Below are 20,920 nucleotides of genomic sequence, written 5' to 3'. Positions count from 1 at the left end.
TCCTTGTCTCCATCTCCTGGATCTCCTTGTCTCCATCTCCTGTATCTCCTCGTCTCCATCTCATGTATCTCCTTGTCTCCATCTCCTGTATCTCCTTGTCTCCATCTCCTGTATCTCCCTGTCTCCATCTCCTGTATCTCCCTGTCTCCATCTCCTGTATCTCCTTGTCTCCATCTCCTGTATCTTCTTGTCTCCATCTCCTGTATCTCCTTGTCTCCATCTCCTGTATCTCCTTGTCTCCATCTCCTGTATCTCCTTGTCTCCATCTCCTGGATCTCCTTGTCTCCATCTCCTGGATCTCCTCGTCTCCATCTCCTGGATCTTCTTGTCTCCATCTCCTGGATCTTCTTGTCTCCATCTCCTGTATCTCCTTGTCTCCATCTCCTGTATCTTCTTGTCTCCATCTCCTGTATCTTCTTGTCTCCATCTCCTGTATCTCCTCGTCTCCATCTCCTGTATCTCCTCGTCTCCATCTCCTGGATCTCCTTGTCTCCATCTCCTGTATCTCCTCGTCTCCATCTCCTGGATCTCCTTGTCTCCATCTCCTGTATCTCCTTGTCTCCATCTCCTGGATCTCCCTGTCTCCATCTCCTGTATCTCCTTGTCTCCATCTCCTGTATCTCCTCCTTGTCTCCATCTCCTGTATCTTCTTGTCTCCATCTCCTGTATCTCCCTGTCTCCATCTCCTGTATCTCCTTGTCTCCATCTCCTGGATCTTCTTGTCTCCATCTCCTGGATCTTCTTGTCTCCATCTCCTGTATCTCCTCGTCTCCATCTCCTGTATCTTCTTGTCTCCATCTCCTGTATCTCCTTGTCTCCATCTCCTGGATCTCCTTGTCTCCATCTCCTGTATCTCCTTGTCTCCATCTCCTGTATCTCCTTGTCTCCATCTCCTGGATCTCCTTGTCTCCATCTCCTGTATCTCCCTGTCTCCATCTCCTGTATCTCCCTGTCTCCATCTCCTGTATCTCCTTGTCTCCATCTCCTGTATCTCCCTGTCTCCATCTCCTGTATCTCCTTGTCTCCATCTCCTGTATCTCCTTGTCTCCATCTCCTGTATCTTCTTGTCTCTATCTCCTGTATCTTCTTGTCTCCATCTCCTGTATCTCCTCCTTGTCTCCATCTCCTGTATCTCCTCCTTGTCTCCATCTCCTGTATCTCCCTGTCTCCATCTCCTGTATCTCCCTGTCTCCATCTCCTGTATCTCCCTGTCTCCATCTCCTGTATCTCCTTGTCTCCATCTCCTGTATCTCCTTGTCTCCATCTCCTGTATCTCCTTGTCTCCATCTCCTGTATCTTCTTGTCTCCATCTCCTGTATCTCCCTGTCTCCATCTCCTGTATCTCCTCGTCTCCATCTCCTGTATCTTCTTGTCTCCATCTCCTGTATCTCCTTGTCTCCATCTCCTGTATCTTCTTGTCTCCATCTCCTGTTTCTCCTCGTCTCCATCTCCTGTATCTTCTTGTCTCCATCTCCTGTATCTCCCTGTCTCCATCTCCTGTATCTCCCTGTCTCCATCTCCTGTATCTTCTTGTCTCCATCTCCTGTATCTCCCTGTCTCCATCTCCTGTATCTTCTTGTCTCCATCTCCTGGATCTCCTTGTCTCCATCTCCTGTATCTCCTCGTCTCCATCTCCTGTATCTTCTTGTCTCCATCTCCTGTATCTTCTTGTCTCCATCTCCTGTATCTCCTTGTCTCCATCTCCTGTATCTCCCTGTCTCCATCTCCTGTATCTTCTTGTCTCCATCTCCTGTATCTCCTTGTCTCCATCTCCTGTATCTTCTTGTCTCCATCTCCTGGATCTCCTTGTCTCCATCTCCTGTATCTCCTTGTCTCCATCTCCTGTATCTCCCTGTCTCCATCTCCTGTATCTTCTTGTCTCCATCTCCTGGATCTCCTTGTCTCCATCTCCTGTATCTCCTTGTCTCCATCTCCTGTATCTTCTTGTCTCCATCTCCTGTATCTCCTTGTCTCCATCTCCTGTATCTCCTCCTTGTCTCCATCTCCTGTATCTCCTTGTCTCCATCTCCTGTATCTCCTTGTCTCCATCTCCTGTATCTCCCTGTCTCCATCTCCTGTATCTACCTGTCTCCATCTCCTGTATCTCCTTGTCTCCATCTCCTGTATCTCCTTGTCTCCATCTCCTGGATCTCCTTGTCTCCATCTCCTGGATCTCCTTGTCTCCATCTCCTGGATCTCCTTGTCTCCATCTCCTGGATCTCCTTGTCTCCATCTCCTGTATCTTCTTGTCTCCATCTCCTGTATCTCCTTGTCTCCATCTCCTGTATCTCCCTGTCTCCATCTCCTGTATCTCCTTGTCTCCATCTCCTGTATCTCCTTGTCTCCATCTCCTGTATCTCCCTGTCTCCATCTCCTGTATCTACCTGTCTCCATCTCCTGTATCTCCTTGTCTCCATCTCCTGTATCTCCTTGTCTCCATCTCCTGTATCTCCTTGTCTCCATCTCCTGTATCTCCTTGTCTCCATCTCCTGTATCTCCCTGTCTCCATCTCCTGTATCTCCTTGTCTCCATCTCCTGTATCTCCTTGTCTCCATCTCCTGTATCTTCTTGTCTCTATCTCCTGTATCTTCTTGTCTCTATCTCCTGTATCTTCTTGTCTCCATCTCCTGTATCTCCTCCTTGTCTCCATCTCCTGTATCTCCTCCTTGTCTCCATCTCCTGTATCTCCCTGTCTCCATCTCCTGTATCTCCCTGTCTCCATCTCCTGTATCTCCCTGTCTCCATCTCCTGTATCTCCTCGTCTCCATCTCCTGTATCTTCTTGTCTCCATCTCCTGTATCTCCTTGTCTCCATCTCCTGTATCTCCCTGTCTCCATCTCCTGTATCTCCCTGTCTCCATCTCCTGTATCTCCTCGTCTCCATCTCCTGTATCTCCCTGTCTCCATCTCCTGTATCTCCTCGTCTCCATCTCCTGGATCTTCTTGTCTCCATCTCCTGTATCTTCTTGTCTCCATCTCCTGTATCTCCCTGTCTCCATCTCCTGTATCTCCTTGTCTCCATCTCCTGTATCTCCTTGTCTCCATCTCCTGTATCTTCTTGTCTCCATCTCCTGTATCTTCTTGTCTCCATCTCCTGGATCTCCTTGTCTCCATCTCCTGTATCTCCTCGTCTCCATCTCCTGTATCTTCTTGTCTCCATCTCCTGTATCTTCTTGTCTCCATCTCCTGTATCTCCTTGTCTCCATCTCCTGTATCTCCCTGTCTCCATCTCCTGTATCTCCCTGTCTCCATCTCCTGTATCTCCTCGTCTCCATCTCCTGTATCTTCTTGTCTCCATCTCCTGTATCTCCTCGTCTCCATCTCCTGGATCTCCTTGTCTCCATCTCCTGTATCTCCTTGTCTCCATCTCCTGTATCTCCTTGTCTCCATCTCCTGGATCTCCCTGTCTCCATCTCCTGTATCTCCTTGTCTCCATCTCCTGTATCTCCTCCTTGTCTCCATCTCCTGTATCTTCTTGTCTCCATCTCCTGTATCTCCTCCTTGTCTCCATCTCCTGTATCTTCTTGTCTCCATCTCCTGTATCTCCCTGTCTCCATCTCCTGTATCTCCTTGTCTCCATCTCCTGGATCTTCTTGTCTCCATCTCCTGGATCTTCTTGTCTCCATCTCCTGTATCTCCTCGTCTCCATCTCCTGTATCTTCTTGTCTCCATCTCCTGTATCTCCTTGTCTCCATCTCCTGTATCTCCCTGTCTCCATCTCCTGTATCTCCCTGTCTCCATCTCCTGTATCTCCTTGTCTCCATCTCCTGTATCTCCCTGTCTCCATCTCCTGTATCTCCTTGTCTCCATCTCCTGTATCTCCTTGTCTCCATCTCCTGTATCTTCTTGTCTCTATCTCCTGTATCTTCTTGTCTCCATCTCCTGTATCTCCTCCTTGTCTCCATCTCCTGTATCTCCTCCTTGTCTCCATCTCCTGTATCTCCCTGTCTCCATCTCCTGTATCTCCCTGTCTCCATCTCCTGTATCTCCTTGTCTCCATCTCCTGTATCTCCCTGTCTCCATCTCCTGTATCTCCTTGTCTCCATCTCCTGTATCTCCTTGTCTCCATCTCCTGTATCTTCTTGTCTCCATCTCCTGTATCTCCTCCTTGTCTCCATCTCCTGTATCTCCTCCTTGTCTCCATCTCCTGTATCTCCCTGTCTCCATCTCCTGTATCTCCCTGTCTCCATCTCCTGTATCTCCCTGTCTCCATCTCCTGTATCTCCTTGTCTCCATCTCCTGTATCTCCTTGTCTCCATCTCCTGTATCTTCTTGTCTCCATCTCCTGTATCTCCTTGTCTCCATCTCCTGTATCTTCTTGTCTCCATCTCCTGTATCTCCCTGTCTCCATCTCCTGTATCTCCTCGTCTCCATCTCCTGTATCTTCTTGTCTCCATCTCCTGTATCTCCTTGTCTCCATCTCCTCTATCTTCTTGTCTCCATCTCCTGTTTCTCCTCGTCTCCATCTCCTGTATCTCCTCGTCTCCATCTCCTGTATCTTCTTGTCTCCATCTCCTGTATCTTCTTGTCTCCATCTCCTGGATCTCCCTGTCTCCATCTCCTGTATCTCCCTGTCTCCATCTCCTGTATCTCCCTGTCTCCATCTCCTGTATCTTCTTGTCTCCATCTCCTGTATCTCCCTGTCTCCATCTCCTGTATCTTCTTGTCTCCATCTCCTGGATCTCCTTGTCTCCATCTCCTGTATCTCCTCGTCTCCATCTCCTGTATCTTCTTGTCTCCATCTCCTGTATCTTCTTGTCTCCATCTCCTGTATCTCCTTGTCTCCATCTCCTGTATCTCCCTGTCTCCATCTCCTGTATCTCCCTGTCTCCATCTCCTGTATCTCCTCGTCTCCATCTCCTGTATCTTCTTGTCTCCATCTCCTGTATCTCCTTGTCTCCATCTCCTGTATCTCCTTGTCTCCATCTCCTGTATCTCCCTGTCTCCATCTCCTGTATCTTCTTGTCTCCATCTCCTGGATCTCCTTGTCTCCATCTCCTGGATCTCCTTGTCTCCATCTCCTGGATCTCCTTGTCTCCATCTCCTGGATCTCCTTGTCTCCATCTCCTGTATCTCCTTGTCTCCATCTCCTGGATCTCCTTGTCTCCATCTCCTGGATCTCCTTGTCTCCATCTCCTGGATCTCCTTGTCTCCATCTCCTGTATCTCCTTGTCTCCATCTCCTGTATCTCCTCGTCTCCATCTCCTGTATCTTCTTGTCTCCATCTCCTGTATCTCCCTGTCTCCATCTCCTGTATCTCCTTGTCTCCATCTCCTGTATCTCCTTGTCTCCATCTCCTGTATCTCCCTGTCTCCATCTCCTGTATCTCCTTGTCTCCATCTCCTGGATCTTCTTGTCTCCATCTCCTGTATCTCCTTGTCTCCATCTCCTGTATCTCCTTGTCTCCATCTCCTGTATCTCCTTGTCTCCATCTCCTGTATCTCCTCGTCTCCATCTCCTGTATCTTCTTGTCTCCATCTCCTGTATCTCCTCGTCTCCATCTCCTGTATCTCCTCGTCTCCATCTCCTGTATCTCCTCGTCTCCATCTCCTGTATCTCCTCGTCTCCATCTCCTGTATCTCCTCGTCTCCATCTCCTGTATCTCCTCGTCTCCATCTCCTGTATCTCCTCGTCTCCATCTCCTGTATCTCCTTGTCTCCATCTCCTGTATCTCCTCGTCTCCATCTCCTGTATCTTCTTGTCTCCATCTCCTGTATCTCCTCGTCTCCATCTCCTGTATCTTCTTGTCTCCATCTCCTGGATCTCCTTGTCTCCATCTCCTGTATCTCCTTGTCTCCATCTCCTGTATCTTCTTGTCTCCATCTCCTGTATCTCCCTGTCTCCATCTCCTGTATCTCCTTGTCTCCATCTTCCGGATCTTCTTGTCTCCATCTCCTGTATCTCCTTGTCTCCATCTCCTGTATCTCCTTGTCTCCATCTCCTGTATCTTCTTGTCTCCATCTCCTGTATCTACCTGTCTCCATCTCCTGTATCTCCTTGTCTCCATCTCCTGTATCTCCTTGTCTCCATCTCCTGTATCTCCCTGTCTCCATCTCCTGTATCTCCTCGTCTCCATCTCTTGTATCTCCTCGTCTCCATCTCCTGTATCTCCTTGTCTCCATCTCCTGTATCTCCCTGTCTCCATCTCCTGTATCTCCTTGTCTCCATCTCCTGTATCTTCTTGTCTCCATCTCCTGTATCTCCCTGTCTCCATCTCCTGTATCTCCTTGTCTCCATCTCCTGTATCTCCTTGTCTCCATCTCCTGTATCTCCCTGTCTCCATCTCCTGTATCTCCTTGTCTCCATCTCCTGTATCTCCTTGTCTCCATCTCCTGTATCTCCTTGTCTCCATCTCCTGTATCTCCTCGTCTCCATCTCCTGTATCTTCTTGTCTCCATCTCCTGGATCTCCTTGTCTCCATCTCCTGTATCTCCTTGTCTCCATCTCCTGGATCTCCTTGTCTCCATCTCCTGTATCTTCTTGTCTCCATCTCCTGGATCTCCCTGTCTCCATCTCCTGGATCTCCCTGTCTCCATCTCCTGTATCTCCTTGTCTCCATCTCCCGTATCTCATTGTCTCCATCTCCTGGGTCTCTCTTATGTGTGATTGTTTTCTTCTTAAATATTGTGGGGGATCTATCTGAGCTTGTGTGCCAGAAAACAGAAGTACAAGCCTTGGTATAGTTGGTGCACGGCCAGTGAGACTTTTTACCTCCATATGTCGGGCCAAGACCCACACCATTATTTCGGCATCTTTTTCCTCTCCGGCTCAGAACTCGTCTTCTTTTCTTTGGTGTTTTCTCTATGTTTTGCCAGGACCCCCCTGCAGATAACTGGCCATGATAATATACAGCGCCCTCTGAACCCGCCCTCAGGCAGTGCCCCCCCTGCAGATAACTGGCCGGATAGACCCCCTATACCATGATAATACACAGTGCCCTCTGAACCCGCCCTCAGGCAGTGCCCCCCCTGCAGATAACTGGCCGGATAGACCCTTATACCATGATAATACACAGCGCCCTCTGAACCCGCCCTCAGGCAGTGCCCCCCTGCAGATAACTGGCCGGATAGACCCCCTATACCATGATAATACACAGTGCCCTCTGAACCCGCCCTCAGGCAGTGCCCCCCCTGCAGATAACTGGCCGGATAGACCCCCTTATACCATGATAATATACAGCGCCCTCTGAACCCGCCCTCAGGCAGTGCCCCCCCTGCAGATAACTGGCCGGATAGACCCCCTTATACCATGATAATATACAGCGCCCTCTGAACCCGCCCTCAGGCAGTGCCCCCCCTGCAGATAACTGGCCGGATAGACCCCCTTATACCATGATAATATACAGTGCCCTCTGAACCCGCCCTCAGGCAGTGCCCCCCCTGCAGATAACTGGCCGGATAGACCCCCTATACCATGATAATACACAGTGCCCTCTGAACCCGCCCTCAGGCAGTGCCCCCCCTGCAGATAACTGGCCGGATAGACCCCCTTATACCATGATAATATACAGCGCCCTCTGAACCCGCCCTCAGGCAGTGCCCCCCCTGCAGATAACTGGCCGGATAGACCCCCTTATACCATGATAATATACAGCGCCCTCTGAACCCGCCCTCAGGCAGTGCCCCCCCTGCAGATAACTGGCCGGATAGACCCCCTATACCATGATAATACACAGTGCCCTCTGAACCCGCCCTCAGGCAGTGCCCCCCCTGCAGATAACTGGCCGGATAGACCCCCTTATACCATGATAATATACAGCGCCCTCTGAACCCGCCCTCAGGCAGTGCCCCCCCTGCAGATAACTGGCCGGATAGACCCCCTTATACCATGATAATACACAGTGCCCTCTGAACCCGCCCTCAGGCAGTGCCCCCCCTGCAGATAACTGGCCGGATAGACCCCCTATACCATGATAATACACAGTGCCCTCTGAACCCGCCCTCAGGCAGTGCCCCCCCTGCAGATAACTGGCCGGATAGACCCCCTTATACCATGATAATATACAGCGCCCTCTGAACCCGCCCTCAGGCAGTGCCCCCCCTGCAGATAACTGGCCGGATAGACCCCCTTATACCATGATAATATACAGCGCCCTCTGAACCCGCCCTCAGGCAGTGCCCCCCCTGCAGATAACTGGCCGGATAGACCCCCTTATACCATGATAATATACAGCGCCCTCTGAACCCGCCCTCAGGCAGTGCCCCCCCTGCTAGACCGCTCTGTCTGCTCTATGTTGTCTATGTCCTTCCATGGTCAGCCCCAGGCGCCCCCTCATCTCTGTGTCTGCATGTGATGGGATAATGGGGGCATAATACACGTTGCATGTCTGTAGGTGCCATGTCACCCGCCGGGGACCAGATGTGAATGCAGGTGGGTGAGCAGCGCAGTCCTGGGGTCCAGTGACTATCATATCGCTGCTTCTTCTCTGGGGTCTGGTTGTCGGTCTGTGACTCCCCGCAGACAGTTCTGCAGCTGGAGTCGCCCATCCTCACCCTCACTACAGAGTTACTACCTTCCTCTCCTGAAGGGGGCGCCATTTCTACCAGAACCATTTCTGCAGTCTGAGGAGGGTAGAGGGTTGAATAAGTTCCCGTGCTGCAAAATGTCTACAGCAGAAGAAGCAGCAGCTGTGACTCTGTGCCAGATCCAACATTTATCCCGTTACACCTCTCCCGGAATCACAGGCAGCACCCCGCAGCTCCACGGACCCTGCAATAACCTGCACCTCACTGTCATGACCGGAGCCGGGAGACCCCTGACTGGACCGAGTGCAGCTCACACAGCAGAGGGTTTGCTACTCTGTGTCAGGGCAGCAAAAGACACCGGCCTGAAGTCCAGGAAAGGATAGATATCTGCTAGAATAAGGGGAACACTAGGCCAAATGGGGAGTGACTCCAGGGTGGAAGGCGGTTACTCTAAGGGGGGGGGGGGCTGGAGGGGTGGGATATGACTCCAGAGTGGCAGGGGCTGTCACCAGAGGGGGAGGTTGACTCTGGGGGGGAAGGGGTTACTCCAGTGCCTGGGGAAAGGTGATGCCAGGGTTAGGGGTGTCCCGGGGTGGGTGTGGTGCTGGGGGTTAATCCGGGGAGGCAGGGGGTTACTCCAGTGCCAGGGGGAAGGTGATGCCAGGTTTGGGGGTGTCTCGGGGTGGGGGATTACTCCGGGATGCAGGGGGTTACTCCGGGGGGCAGGGGGTTACTCCGGGGGGCAGGGGGTTACTCTGGGGATGCAGGGGGTGACTCCGGGGGGCAGGGGGTGACTCCGGGGGGCAGGGGGTGACTCCGGGGGGCAGGGGGTTACTCTGGGGATGCAGGGGGTTACTCCGGGGGGGCAGGGGGTTACTCTGGGGATGCAGGGGGTTACTCGAGTGCCTGGGGGAAGGTGATGCCAGGGTTGGGGGTGTCTCGGGTTGGGGGTGTGGGGTTACTCCGGGGTCGGGGGGTTACTCTGGGGATTCAGGAGGTTACTCCGGTGATGCAGGGGGTTACTCCGGGGGCAGGGGGTTACTTTGGGGATGCAGGAGGTTACTCCAGGGTGGCAGGGGGTTACTCTGGGGATGCAGGGGGTTACTCCGGGGGGGCAGGGGGTGACTCCGGGGGGCAGGGGGTTACTCTGGGGAGGCAGGGGGTTACTTTGGGGATGCAGGAGGTTACTCCAGGGTGGCAGGGGGTTACTCTGGGGATGCAGGGGGTTACTCCGGGGGGGTGACTCCGGGGGGCAGGGGGTGACTCCGGGGGGCAGGGGGTTACTCTGGGGAGGCAGGGGGTTACTCCGGGGGGCAGGGGGTTACTCTGGGGATGCAGGGGGTTACTCGAGTGCCTGGGGGAAGGTGATGCCAGGGTTGGGGGTGTCTCGGGTTGGGGGTGTGGGGTTACTCCGGGGGCAGGGGTTACTTTGGGGATGCAGGGGGTTACTCCGGGGGGCAGGGGGTTACTCCGGGGGGCAGGGGGTTACTCCGGGGAGGCAGGGGGTTACTCCGGGGGGCAGGGGGTTACTCCGGGGGGCAGGGGGTTACTCCGGGGGGCAGGGGGTTACTCTGGGGATGCAGGGGGTTACTCTGGGGATGCAGGGGGTTACTCTGGGGATGCAGGGGGTTACTCTGGGGATGCAGGGGGTTACTCCGGGGGGGCAGGGGGTTACTCTGGGGATGCAGGGGGTTACTCTGGGGATGCAGGGGGTTACTCTGGGGATGCAGGGGGTTACTCCGGGGGGGCAGGGGGTTACTCCGGGGGGGCAGGGGGTTACTCTGGGGATGCAGGGGGTTACTTGAGTGCCTGGGGGAAGGTGATGCCAGGGTTGGGGGTGTCTCGGGTTGGGGGTGTGGGGTTACTCCGGGGTCGGGGGGTTACTCTGGGGATTCAGGAGGTTACTCCGGTGATGCAGGGGGTTACTTTGGGGATGCAGGAGGTTACTCCAGGGTGGCAGGGGGTTACTCTGGGGTAGCGGGGGGGGGGGGGAGGTTATTCCGGGGGCAGGGGGTTACTCTGGGGGCAGGGGGTTACTCTGGGGTAGCGGGGGGGGGGAGGTTATTCCGGGGGCAGGGGGTTACTCTGGGGGCAGGGGGTTACTCTGGGGGCAGGGGGTTACTCTGGGGATGCAGGAGGTTACTTCGGGGGGCAGGGGGTTACTTCGGGGGGCAGGGGGTCACTTGGGGATGCAGGGGGTCACTCTGGGGATGTAGATGGTTACTCTGGGGATGCAGGGGGTTACTCTGGTGACGCAGGGGGTTACTCTGGGGATGCAGGGGGTTACTCTGGGGATGCAGATGGTTACTCTGGGGATGCAGGAGGTTACTCTGGGGATGCAGGAGGTTACTTCGGGGGGCAGGGGGTTACTTCGGGGGGCAGGGGGTCACTTGGGGATGCAGGGGGTCACTCTGGGGATGTAGATGGTTACTCTGGGGATGCAGGGGGTTACTCTGGTGACGCAGGGGGTTACTCTGGGGATGCAGGGGGTTACTCTGGGGATGTAGATGGTTACTCTGGGGATGCAGGGGGTTACTCTGAGGATGCAGGGGGTTACTCTGGGGATGTATATGGTTACTCTGGGGATGCAGGGGGTTACTCTGGGGATGTAGATGGTTACTCTGGGGGGCAGGGGGTTACTCTGGGGATGTAGATGGTTACTCTGGGGATGCAGGGGGTTACTCTGGGGATGTATATGGTTACTCTGAGGATGCAGGGGGTTACTCTGGGGATGCAGGGGGTTACTCTGGGGATGCAGGGGGTTACTCTGGGGATGTAGATGGTTACTCTGGGGATGTAGATGGTTACTCTGGGGATGCAGGGGGTTACTCTGGGGATGCAGGGGGTTACTCTGGGGATGCAGGGGGTTACTCTGGGGATGCAGATGGTTACTCTGGGGATGCAGGGGGTTACTCTGGGGGGCAGGGGTTTACTCCGGGGGGCAGGGGGTTACTCTGGGGTACCGGGGGGGGGGGGGGGAGGTTACTCTGGGGGGCAGGGTGTCTCCAGGTCCTGTGCTACATGCGAGCTGCTCACTGGACCGTTATGTGCAGAGACGGCAGTTGCTAGGCAACCGAACACTGGCTTCAGGCGGGAAGATAGTCCCAGGGACAGTCTGGGGGAAGCGGCCGCCATTAATCCCCCCATGTAATCATATTAGCCTTCTTCTGTCACATTGTGAGGTCGTCAGGGGATACTTATATCTCATGACAGGAGAAATCTGAGGGAAGAAATCTGGTTTTCTGAGATGTAAACGAAAAAATGTCAAGAACTGAAAGAAACTATACATGATAGCAGATGTGACGGCCTTTGGGTTGGCGTTTTACAATTAGGGACTGGCTTAGTAAATTCAGAACAGTTGATAAATGTAAGTCTGGGACTAGGTCTAAATGCTGCCACCACTAGGGGGAGCTCACTGCATAAGGATTAATACAGACTCCAGAATACAGGGGCAGCAAACTTTACACATCACATGCCATTGGAGACTCAAGTCCCCGGATTCTGTGGACTTCTTCTTTAAGTTTTGCCTACTTTCCGGATGATTCATCATGTCGCTCGGGTTAGGATCATACAGTCACGGCCAAAAGTTCTGAGAATGATACAAATGGTAATTGTTACAAAGTCTCCGGCATCAGGTGTTATAATGGTAATTTGCATATTCTCCAGAATGTTATAAAGAGGGATCAGCTTATCAGCAATTCATTGCAAAGTCAGTATTTGCCTAGAAAATGAACTTTTTCCCCAAAACACATTTCCCCTTCATTGCAGGCGCCTTAGGCGGAGCAGCGGCCATGGTGTCAGTGATGTCTCACTGGGGACAGGGCTGGGGGACAATCTGTCAGGAGTAAGTAACAATCACACCCCTGGACACTTTACAAGGAGGCTGGTGCTTGGCATCATTGATTCTCTTCTGTTACCCATGGTTATCTCTAAAGAAACACGTGCAGTCATCATTGCACTGCACAAAACTGGCCACAGGGAAGAGTATCGCAGCGAGAAAGATGTCACCTCAGTCACCAATCTATCGCATCATCAAGGAATCCAAGGAGAGAGGCTCCATTGTTACCAAAAAGGCTCCAGGAGCCCAAGAAGGAGCAGCAAGCGCCAGGAGCGTCTCTTACAAGTGTCTCAGCTTGGGGATGGGGCTCCCAGCATCGCAGAGCTCAGGAATGGCAGCAGCAGGTGTGAGGCATCTGCACTGTGACACTGCGGAGACTCCTGGAGCAAGGCCTGGTGTCCAGGAGGGCAGCACAGAAGCCGCTTCTCTCCAGGAACCATCAGGGACAGACGGATATTCTGCAGGAGGTGCAGGGAGTGGACGCTGAGGACTGGGGGACAGACGGATATTCTGCAGGAGGTGCAGGGAGTGGGCGCTGAGGACTGGGGGACAGACGGATATTCTGCAGGAGGTGCAGGGAGTGGACGCTGAGGACTGGGGGACAGACGGATATTCTGCAGGAGGTGCAGGGAGTGGACGCTGAGGACTGGGGGACAGACGGATATTCTGCAGGAGGTGCAGGGAGTGGACGCTGAGGACTGGGGGACAGACGGATATTCTGCAGGAGGTGCAGGGAGTGGACGCTGAGGACTGGGGGACAGACGGATATTCTGCAGGAGGTGCAGGGAGTGGACGCTGAGGCTGGGGGACAGACGGATATTCTGCAGGAGGTGCAGGGAGTGGACGCTGAGGACTGGGGGACAGACGGATATTCTGCAGGAGGTGCAGGGAGTGGCCGCTGAGGACTGGGGGACAGACGGATATTCTGCAGGAGGTGCAGGGAGTGGACGCTGAGGACTGGGGGACAGACGGATATTCTGCAGGAGGTGCAGGGAGTGGACGCTGAGGACTGGGGGACAGACGGATATTCTGCAGGAGGTGCAGGGAGTGGACGCTGAGGACTGGGGGACAGACGGATATTCTGCAGGAGGTGCAGGGAGTGGACGCTGAGGACTGGGGGACAGACGGATATTCTGCAGGAGGTGCAGGGAGTGGGCGCTGAGGACTGGGGGACAGACGGATATTCTGCAGGAGGTGCAGGGAGTGGACGCTGAGGACTGGGGGACAGACGGATATTCTGCAGGAGGTGCAGGGAGTGGACGCTGAGGACTGGGGGACAGACGGATATTCTGCAGGAGGTGCAGGGAGTGGACGCTGAGGCTGGGGGACAGACGGATATTCTGCAGGAGGTGCAGGGAGTGGCCGCTGAGGACTGGGGGACAGACGGATATTCTGCAGGAGGTGCAGGGAGTGGACGCTGAGGACTGGGGGACAGACGGATATTCTGCAGGAGGTGCAGGGAGTGGACGCTGAGGACTGGGGGAAAGGCATTGTCTCTGATGAATCCCCTTTCCGATTGTTGGGAGAAGACAAGGTGAGCGATGCCCCCAGTCCTGTCTCCTGCCCCTGTAAAGCTCCTGCAGCCATTCATGTGGGGGGGGGGGGCGGCTTCTCAGCCAAGGGAATCGCCTAAAAACCCCTCCATGAATAAAGAATGGAGCAGAATGTCCTCCAGGAGCCGCTTCTCCCAACCCTCCCGGAGCAGATGGTGATGAGCAGAGCCTCCTCCAGCATGATGGAGCACCGGCCATAAAGGGGAGAACTAAATGGTGCAGGGAACAGAACACACAGATTCTGGGTCCATGGCCCGGGAACAGAACACAGAGATTCTGGGTCCATGGCCCGGGAACAGAACACAGAGATTCTGGGTCCACGGCCCGGGAACAGAACACAGAGATTCTGGGTCCATGGCCCGGGAACAGAACACAGAGATTCTGGGTCCATGGCCCGGGACCAGAACACAGAGATTCTGGGTCCATGGCCCGGGAACAGAACATAGAGATTCTGGGTCCATGGCCCGGGAACAGAACATAGAGATTCTGGGTCCATGGCCCGGGAACAGAAAACAGAGATTCTGGGTCCATTGCTCCAGGAACAGAACACAGAGATTCTGGGTCCATGGTTCCGGGAACAGAACACAGAGATTCTGGGTCCATGGCTCCAGGAACAGAACACAGAGATTCTGGGTCCATGGCTCCGGGAACAGAACACAGAGATTCTGGGTCTATGGCCCGGGAACAGAACACAGAGATTTTGGGTCCATGGCCCGGGAACAGAACACAGAGATTCTGGGTCCATGGCCCGGGAACAGAACACAGAGATTCTGGGTCCATGGCCCGGGAACAGAACACAGAGATTCTGGCTCCATGGCCCGGGAACAGAACACAGAGATTCTGGGTCCATGGCCCGGGAACAGAACACAGAGATTCTGGGTCCATGGCCCGGGAACAGAACACAGAGATTCTGGGTCCACGGCCCGGGAACAGAACACAGAGATTCTGGGTCCATGGCCCGGGAACAGAACACAGAGATTCTGGGTCCATGGCCCGGGACCAGAACACAGAGATTCTGGGTCCATGGCCCGGGAACAGAACATAGAGATTCTGGGTCCATGGCCCGGGAACAGAACATAGAGATTCTGGGTCCATGGCCCGGGAACAGAAAACAGAGATTCTGGGTCCATTGCTCCAGGAACAGAACACAGAGATTCTGGGTCCATGGTTCCGGGAACAGAACACAGAGATTCTGGGTCCATGGCTCCAGGAACAGAACACAGAGATTCTGGGTCCATGGCTCCGGGAACAGAACACAGAGATTCTGGGTCTATGGCCCGGGAACAGAACACAGAGATTTTGGGTCCATGGCCCGGGAACAGAACACAGAGATTCTGGGTCCATGGCCCGGGAACAGAACACAGAGATTCTGGGTCCATGGCCCGGGAACAGAACACAGAGATTCTGGGTCCATGGCTCCGGGAACAGAACACAGAGATTCTGGGTCCATGGCCCGGGAACAGAACACAGAGATTCTGGGTCCATGGCTCCGGGGACAGAACACAGAGATTCTGGGTCCATGGCCCGGGAACAGAACACAGAGATTCTAGGTCCATGGCCCGGGAACAGAACACAGAGATTCTGGGTCCATGGCCCGGGAACAGAACACAGAGATTCTGGGTCCATGGCTCCGGGAACAGAACACAGAGATTCTGGGTCCATGGCCCGGGAACAGAACACAGAGATTCTGGGTCCATGGCCCGGGAACAGAACACAGAGATTCTGGGTCCATGGCCCGGGAACAGAACACAGAGATTCTGGGTCCATGGCCCGGGAACAGAACACAGAGATTCTGGGTCCATGGCCTGGAAACTCCCCGGATCTTATCCCATTGAGAACTTGTGGTCAATCATCAGGAGACGGGGGACAAACAGAACCAACACATTGTGACAGAATGCAGCAGTGATAGTGCAGGAATGGACGCGATCAGTCAGGATCTGGTGCAGGAGGTGAGTGAGAGCTGCCAGGGACAATTGCAGAGGTCCTGGAGAAGAAGGAGAGGTCCTGCAGATACTGACTGGCTGCAGTAACTCCTCCCACCTGACAATAAAAGCTTCTGCTCCCCATAATATGATTGCACTTGTATCTCTGTATGTGATAAACATCCGACAAACCAGAGGGACACATCATGTGACAGGAGGAGATTTGGGTCACTCTCAGGACTTATGGCCAGGACTGTACTTTCTCTATTGATATTCTGCAGTGAGCGCGATGCTCCCATTGGCTGCACTCCATCTATTGACCCCCCTACCAGTGAGTGATGTGATGGGAGAGGGGGGGTCATATATAGAAAGGCAGCAGCCCCCAGGTGTAGACTAGAGGAGGATCCCAGGTCTTTGCTTCTCTCTGTCCTGCTGCTTGTATATAGTACCCCCCCCCCCCCAGCTTCTGCGCCAGGGACACTGAACTATGCGCTCACCCAATGTTTTTCTCATTGACTGCAGTAATTACTGGTATCCGACAGGAAAATATAAAAAAATCCCAAGGAAAGTAAGTGCATCCCCTTATACCGCTCCACTAGGAGGAGCAACCGTGTGACTGACCCTGGAGACGGCTGGTCCTAGGGGGTCCGAGGCTCTCAAGTGCTGAGAGGGAGCCAGGAAAATAAGCCACTCACCTCTCTATTCTGAAAATAACATTCTGGGGAACCGCCATGGGTTCAGCACCAGCCCATCAGTACCTGCAGTGCATTTTTTTTTTTGTCAGGTCACAAAACACATTGGGAGTTATTTACTAAGGGCCCGATTCGCGTTTTCCCGACGTGTTTGCACCGATTTTCCCTGTATTGCCCCGGGATTTTGGTGCACGCGATCGGATTGTGGCGCATCGGCGCCGGCATGCACACGATGGAAATCGGGGGGCGTGGCCGAACGAAAATCCGACGGATTTGGAAAAACCGTCGCATTTAAAAAACAAAAAGTGTCGCGGGACTCGCGCTTACCTTCACCAGGAATAGGCCGGGGAACTTCAGCGCAGCAGCGACACCTGGTGGACGTCGGAGGAACTGCCTTAGTGAATCGCCAGAAGACCCGAATCCACCGCAGAGAACGCGCCGCTGGATCGCGAATGGACCGGGTAAGTAAATCTGCCCCATTGTGATTTCCAGGTTTAGTGATTTTCTAGGGCCAGTACATGATGCTTTCCAGGGAACCACATTGGGTTCAGCACCAGCACATTGGCGCCCCCAGTGCATTGTCTTCCAGGTGACACATTACACAAGACGCTATAACTTCCAGGTATAAGGGAAATATTACATTTTTTAGTAAACCTTGTAATATGTTTGGTTAAAAATAGTTGTTGAGTTCTGTAGTAACAGGGATGGATCAGCACCGGCCCATTAGCGCCCCCAGCACATTACACAATACATTGGGATTACCAGATGATTGATTATTAGGGAACCGCCATGGGTTCCGCACACGCTCCCAATATCTGCTCCGTCAGGGGACACATGACATTGTCATCTCCAGATTTAGGGGGAACGTAACATTCTTCAGAGGGGATTGTTTCCGTGTCCAGTAGGAAATGATTGCTGGTTCTGGGGGCACCGCCATGGGTTCAGCACAAGCCCCTCTTTCTCTGATGCCTAAATTTACCGAATGTGTCTGTTTTACAGGAAGATCCCAACGCTCCTCAGAAGGTGCAGGATCTGCCCAAGGCGTGCCTGAAGGACGAGGAACCCTTCAACATTCAGAACTCTCTGTCCCCCAAACACGAGAGCGGCAAAGGGGACCCAGACATTGTCGACGTCAACTGTGTCCTTAACAACTTAACATGAGGGACGTGGGAGAGAGAACCTGGAAGATGTGTGCGCCATCTTCTCCCAAACCCATCAGTGCTGCAGGAACCAGTGAGACATGTGAGCACCGCTTCCTCCAGCCCTGCCCCGGGTTTACCCTTTCATTACCGCCCCTCTAATGTGCCCCCCTCCCTCGGCATGCTTTGGTGTATTTTGTACAGAGATATGCAAAAAAAAGAAGGAACAATCCCGGGACGGGTCTCACCGGACCGGAGACATAACAGAGGAAACCGACCCGAGAGAAGTGCATCTGTGTCACCAGGAGCCTGTGACATCACTGCTAAACCGGGGTATGATGTCACTGGAAGCTGCACGGGCTCTCTACGTCCTGATCACTGACCGCACTAGAACAGGGATCTGATACTTTCATCCTGTGGATTTTGGCGCAAATGTGAATCATTTTAGTTCTTTTTAAGATTCCCCCTTGGTCTATCGATGGTTTATCCCACTGCCCAGTTACCCCCATGCCCAGTTACCCCCCTGCCCAGTTACCCCCCTGCCCAGTTACCCCCTTGCCCAGTTACCCCCCTGCCCAGTTACCCCCTTGCCCAGTTACCCCCCTGGCCAGTTACCCCCCTGGCCAGTTACCCCCCCCCTGCCCAGTTACCCCCCCCTGCCCAGTTACCCCCTTGCCCAGTTACCCCCTTGCCCAGTTACCCCCCTGCCCGGTTTATGATCACTACCCGCTCCCCCCTTATAGCACGGCCCCGTGCACTTGGCTCTCCCATCACCTCCCATCCAAAAGGGCAGTCATTACCCATAGGGACGTCAGGGCTATCCATAAAACTGGGGCTAGGTGTATGGGACGAGGGGATAGTTCTCTACGACTCTCCAGCTGCGGCAAAACTACCGCCTGTGGCATGCTGGGAGTTGTAGTTTTGGAGCTGGTGGGGGGGGGGTGACAGGAGCAGAGTGTCCATACAATGTGTATCAGTCTCCGATGGATCAGACGAGAGCACAGAGGGATAAGTCACTAATCCGCAGGACGGAGACCACGTTACCTGGAGGGAGCGGCGAGTCCTGAGGTTACGAGTCTTATCCGGGTGTAATCCTCTTTCCTGGACGGGAGAAGATAAGACGGGTCAGGCTGTTCCTCATAAGCTGTAAGACGTCTCTGGTCAGATCTTACATGGACTGGACACCGGCCACCAGTCACCGTCTATGATAGGTAGGGATTAGTAGGGATCAGGGCCGGATTAAGGGTGGTGGGGGCCCCTGGGTGCAAAATGGTGGGGGCCCTTCCAACAAAGTTTTTGGAAGTATATAGCCAGCCAGCCCCTGCAGCATATAGCCTGTCAGCTGCTGTAGTATATAGCCTGACACCGTCATGTCATCACTCGCTGTCACGTCCCATCACCTGGACCCCTATGTGCTGGGTGGGGGCCCCTTAAAAAAAATTGAAAGTGGTGGGGGCCCCGGGGCTCAAGCCCCAGGAGCCCCTCCTTTAATCCGGCCCTGGTAGGGATTGCTGATGGCATGAGCCTCGATGAGGAGACATGTACTGGACGTCATGCTGGAGATGGAAGTGATCACAATGATGATTGGCTAGATAACTGGATTGGTTAACAATTGGCCAGAGTGCAAGCCATTGAGTAGGGATCATTGCTGGTGATTGGCCAGAGTGCAAGCCATTGAGTAGGGATCAGTGCTGGTGATTGGCCAGGGTGCAAGCCATTGAGTAGGGATCAGTGCTGGTGATTGGCCAGTTGACAAGACATTTAGTAGGGATCAGTGCTGGTGATTGGCCATAGTGCAAGACATTGAGTAGGGATCAGTGCTGGTGATTGGCCAGTTGACAAGCCATTGAGTAGGGATCAGTGCTGGCAATTGGCCACAGTGCAAGCCATTGAGTAGGGATCAGTGCTGGCGATTGGCCACAGTGCAAGCCATTGAGTAGGGATCAGTGCGGGTGATTGGCCAGTTCACAAGCCATTGAATAGGAAACAGTGCTGGTGATTGGTTACTTTAGAAGATACTGTATAGGGATCAGTGTTTCTGATTGGTAACTGGACAGGACACCTCACCCACCAATATTTGATTATTGATCAGTGAGTGGCTTAAAAATATTTTAGTTTTTTTGCCAAGTTCCTGATTGGACAGGATGTTGGGGAGCGGTAGTGTTGTGATTGGTCCTTTGCCCGGTGATTGGATGGTTACAGTAATGACAATAGATCCAACAACAGGGAGAAAACATATACACCCCGAAACCCTGGACCCCCCTCCCCCACACTTTACCTTGATGAGACGTTTCCTCCTTCATGTGACGAGTGTTGTCAGGCGTGTGCGTGTGCCCCGCGTGTTCCCTTTTTCTGCTTGAGTCGGCCCTTGTACTTCTGCCACGTGTGATTTCTAAACGATAAAACAATGAAACCTTTGCTGTGCGCAGCCGAATTTTTTTGTACTTTCACCCAACTTTTTTTGGAAATACTGTAAAACTAAAAAAAGAATAAAAGGAAAGAATCAAAATAAAATGTTTTTCAACTTATAACTTGGGGCGTCCATCATTACAATCGCAGGACGTCCATCATTACAATCGCAGGACGTCCATCATTACAATCGCAGGACGTCCATCATTACAATCGCAGGACGTCCATCACTACAATCGCAGGACGTCCATCATTACAATCGCAGGACGTCCATCATTACAATCGCAGGACGTTCATCACTACAATCGCAGGACGACCATCACTACAATCGCAGGACGACCATCACTACAATCGCAGGACGACCATCATTACAATCGCAGGACGTCCATCACTACAATCGCGGGGCGTCCATCATTACAATCGCGGGACGTCCATCATCCGTGAGTAACTGTGTGCGGATCCATGTGTGGGGTCACTGTGTGCAGATCCATGTACGGGGTCACTGTGTGCGGATCCATGTGCAGGGTCACTGTGTGCAGATCTATGTACGGGGTCACTGTGTGCGGATCCATGTACGGGGTCACTGTGTGCGGATCTATGTGCGGGGTCACTGTGTGCGGATCTATGTGCGGGGTCACTGTGTGCAGATCTATGTACGGGGTCACTGTGTGCGGATCCATGTACGGGGTCACTGTGTGCGGATCTATGTACGGGGTCACTGTGTGCGGATCCATGTGCAGGGTCACTGTGTGCGGATCCACGTACGGGGTCACTGTGTGCGGATCCACGTACAGGGTCACTGTGTGCAGATCCATGTGCGGGGTCACTGTGTGCGGATCCACGTACGGGGTCACTGTGTGCGGATCCATTTGCAGGGTCACTGTGTGCAGATCCATGTACGGG

At 53.6% G+C, this 20,920-nt stretch overlaps 1 protein-coding gene across 4 annotated transcripts in view; it reads left to right on the top strand.

The window, feature by feature from the left end:
- Positions 1-20,122, top strand: part of CSPG5 (chondroitin sulfate proteoglycan 5) — a 63,419-nt gene extending 43,297 nt beyond the window's left edge. For 3 of the 4 annotated variants that reach the window (XM_072154520.1, XM_072154518.1, XM_072154516.1), the window contains exon 5: positions 17,469-20,121. In XM_072154520.1, the coding sequence (XP_072010621.1) occupies positions 17,469-17,630 (162 nt within the window). In that variant the 3' untranslated portion in view covers positions 17,631-20,121. Of the gene's footprint in view, positions 1-17,468 lie in introns of all 4 variants that reach the window. The other variant, XM_072154517.1, reaches the window with a different exon arrangement.
- Positions 20,123-20,920: the final 798 nt, after the last annotated feature.

The sequence above is a fragment of the Engystomops pustulosus genome, chromosome 5 (assembly GCF_040894005.1).
Source record: "Engystomops pustulosus chromosome 5, aEngPut4.maternal, whole genome shotgun sequence".
In the NCBI taxonomy this organism is placed as follows: Eukaryota; Metazoa; Chordata; class Amphibia; order Anura; family Leptodactylidae; genus Engystomops; species Engystomops pustulosus.
This window is presented reverse-complemented; position numbering and strand designations above follow the sequence as displayed.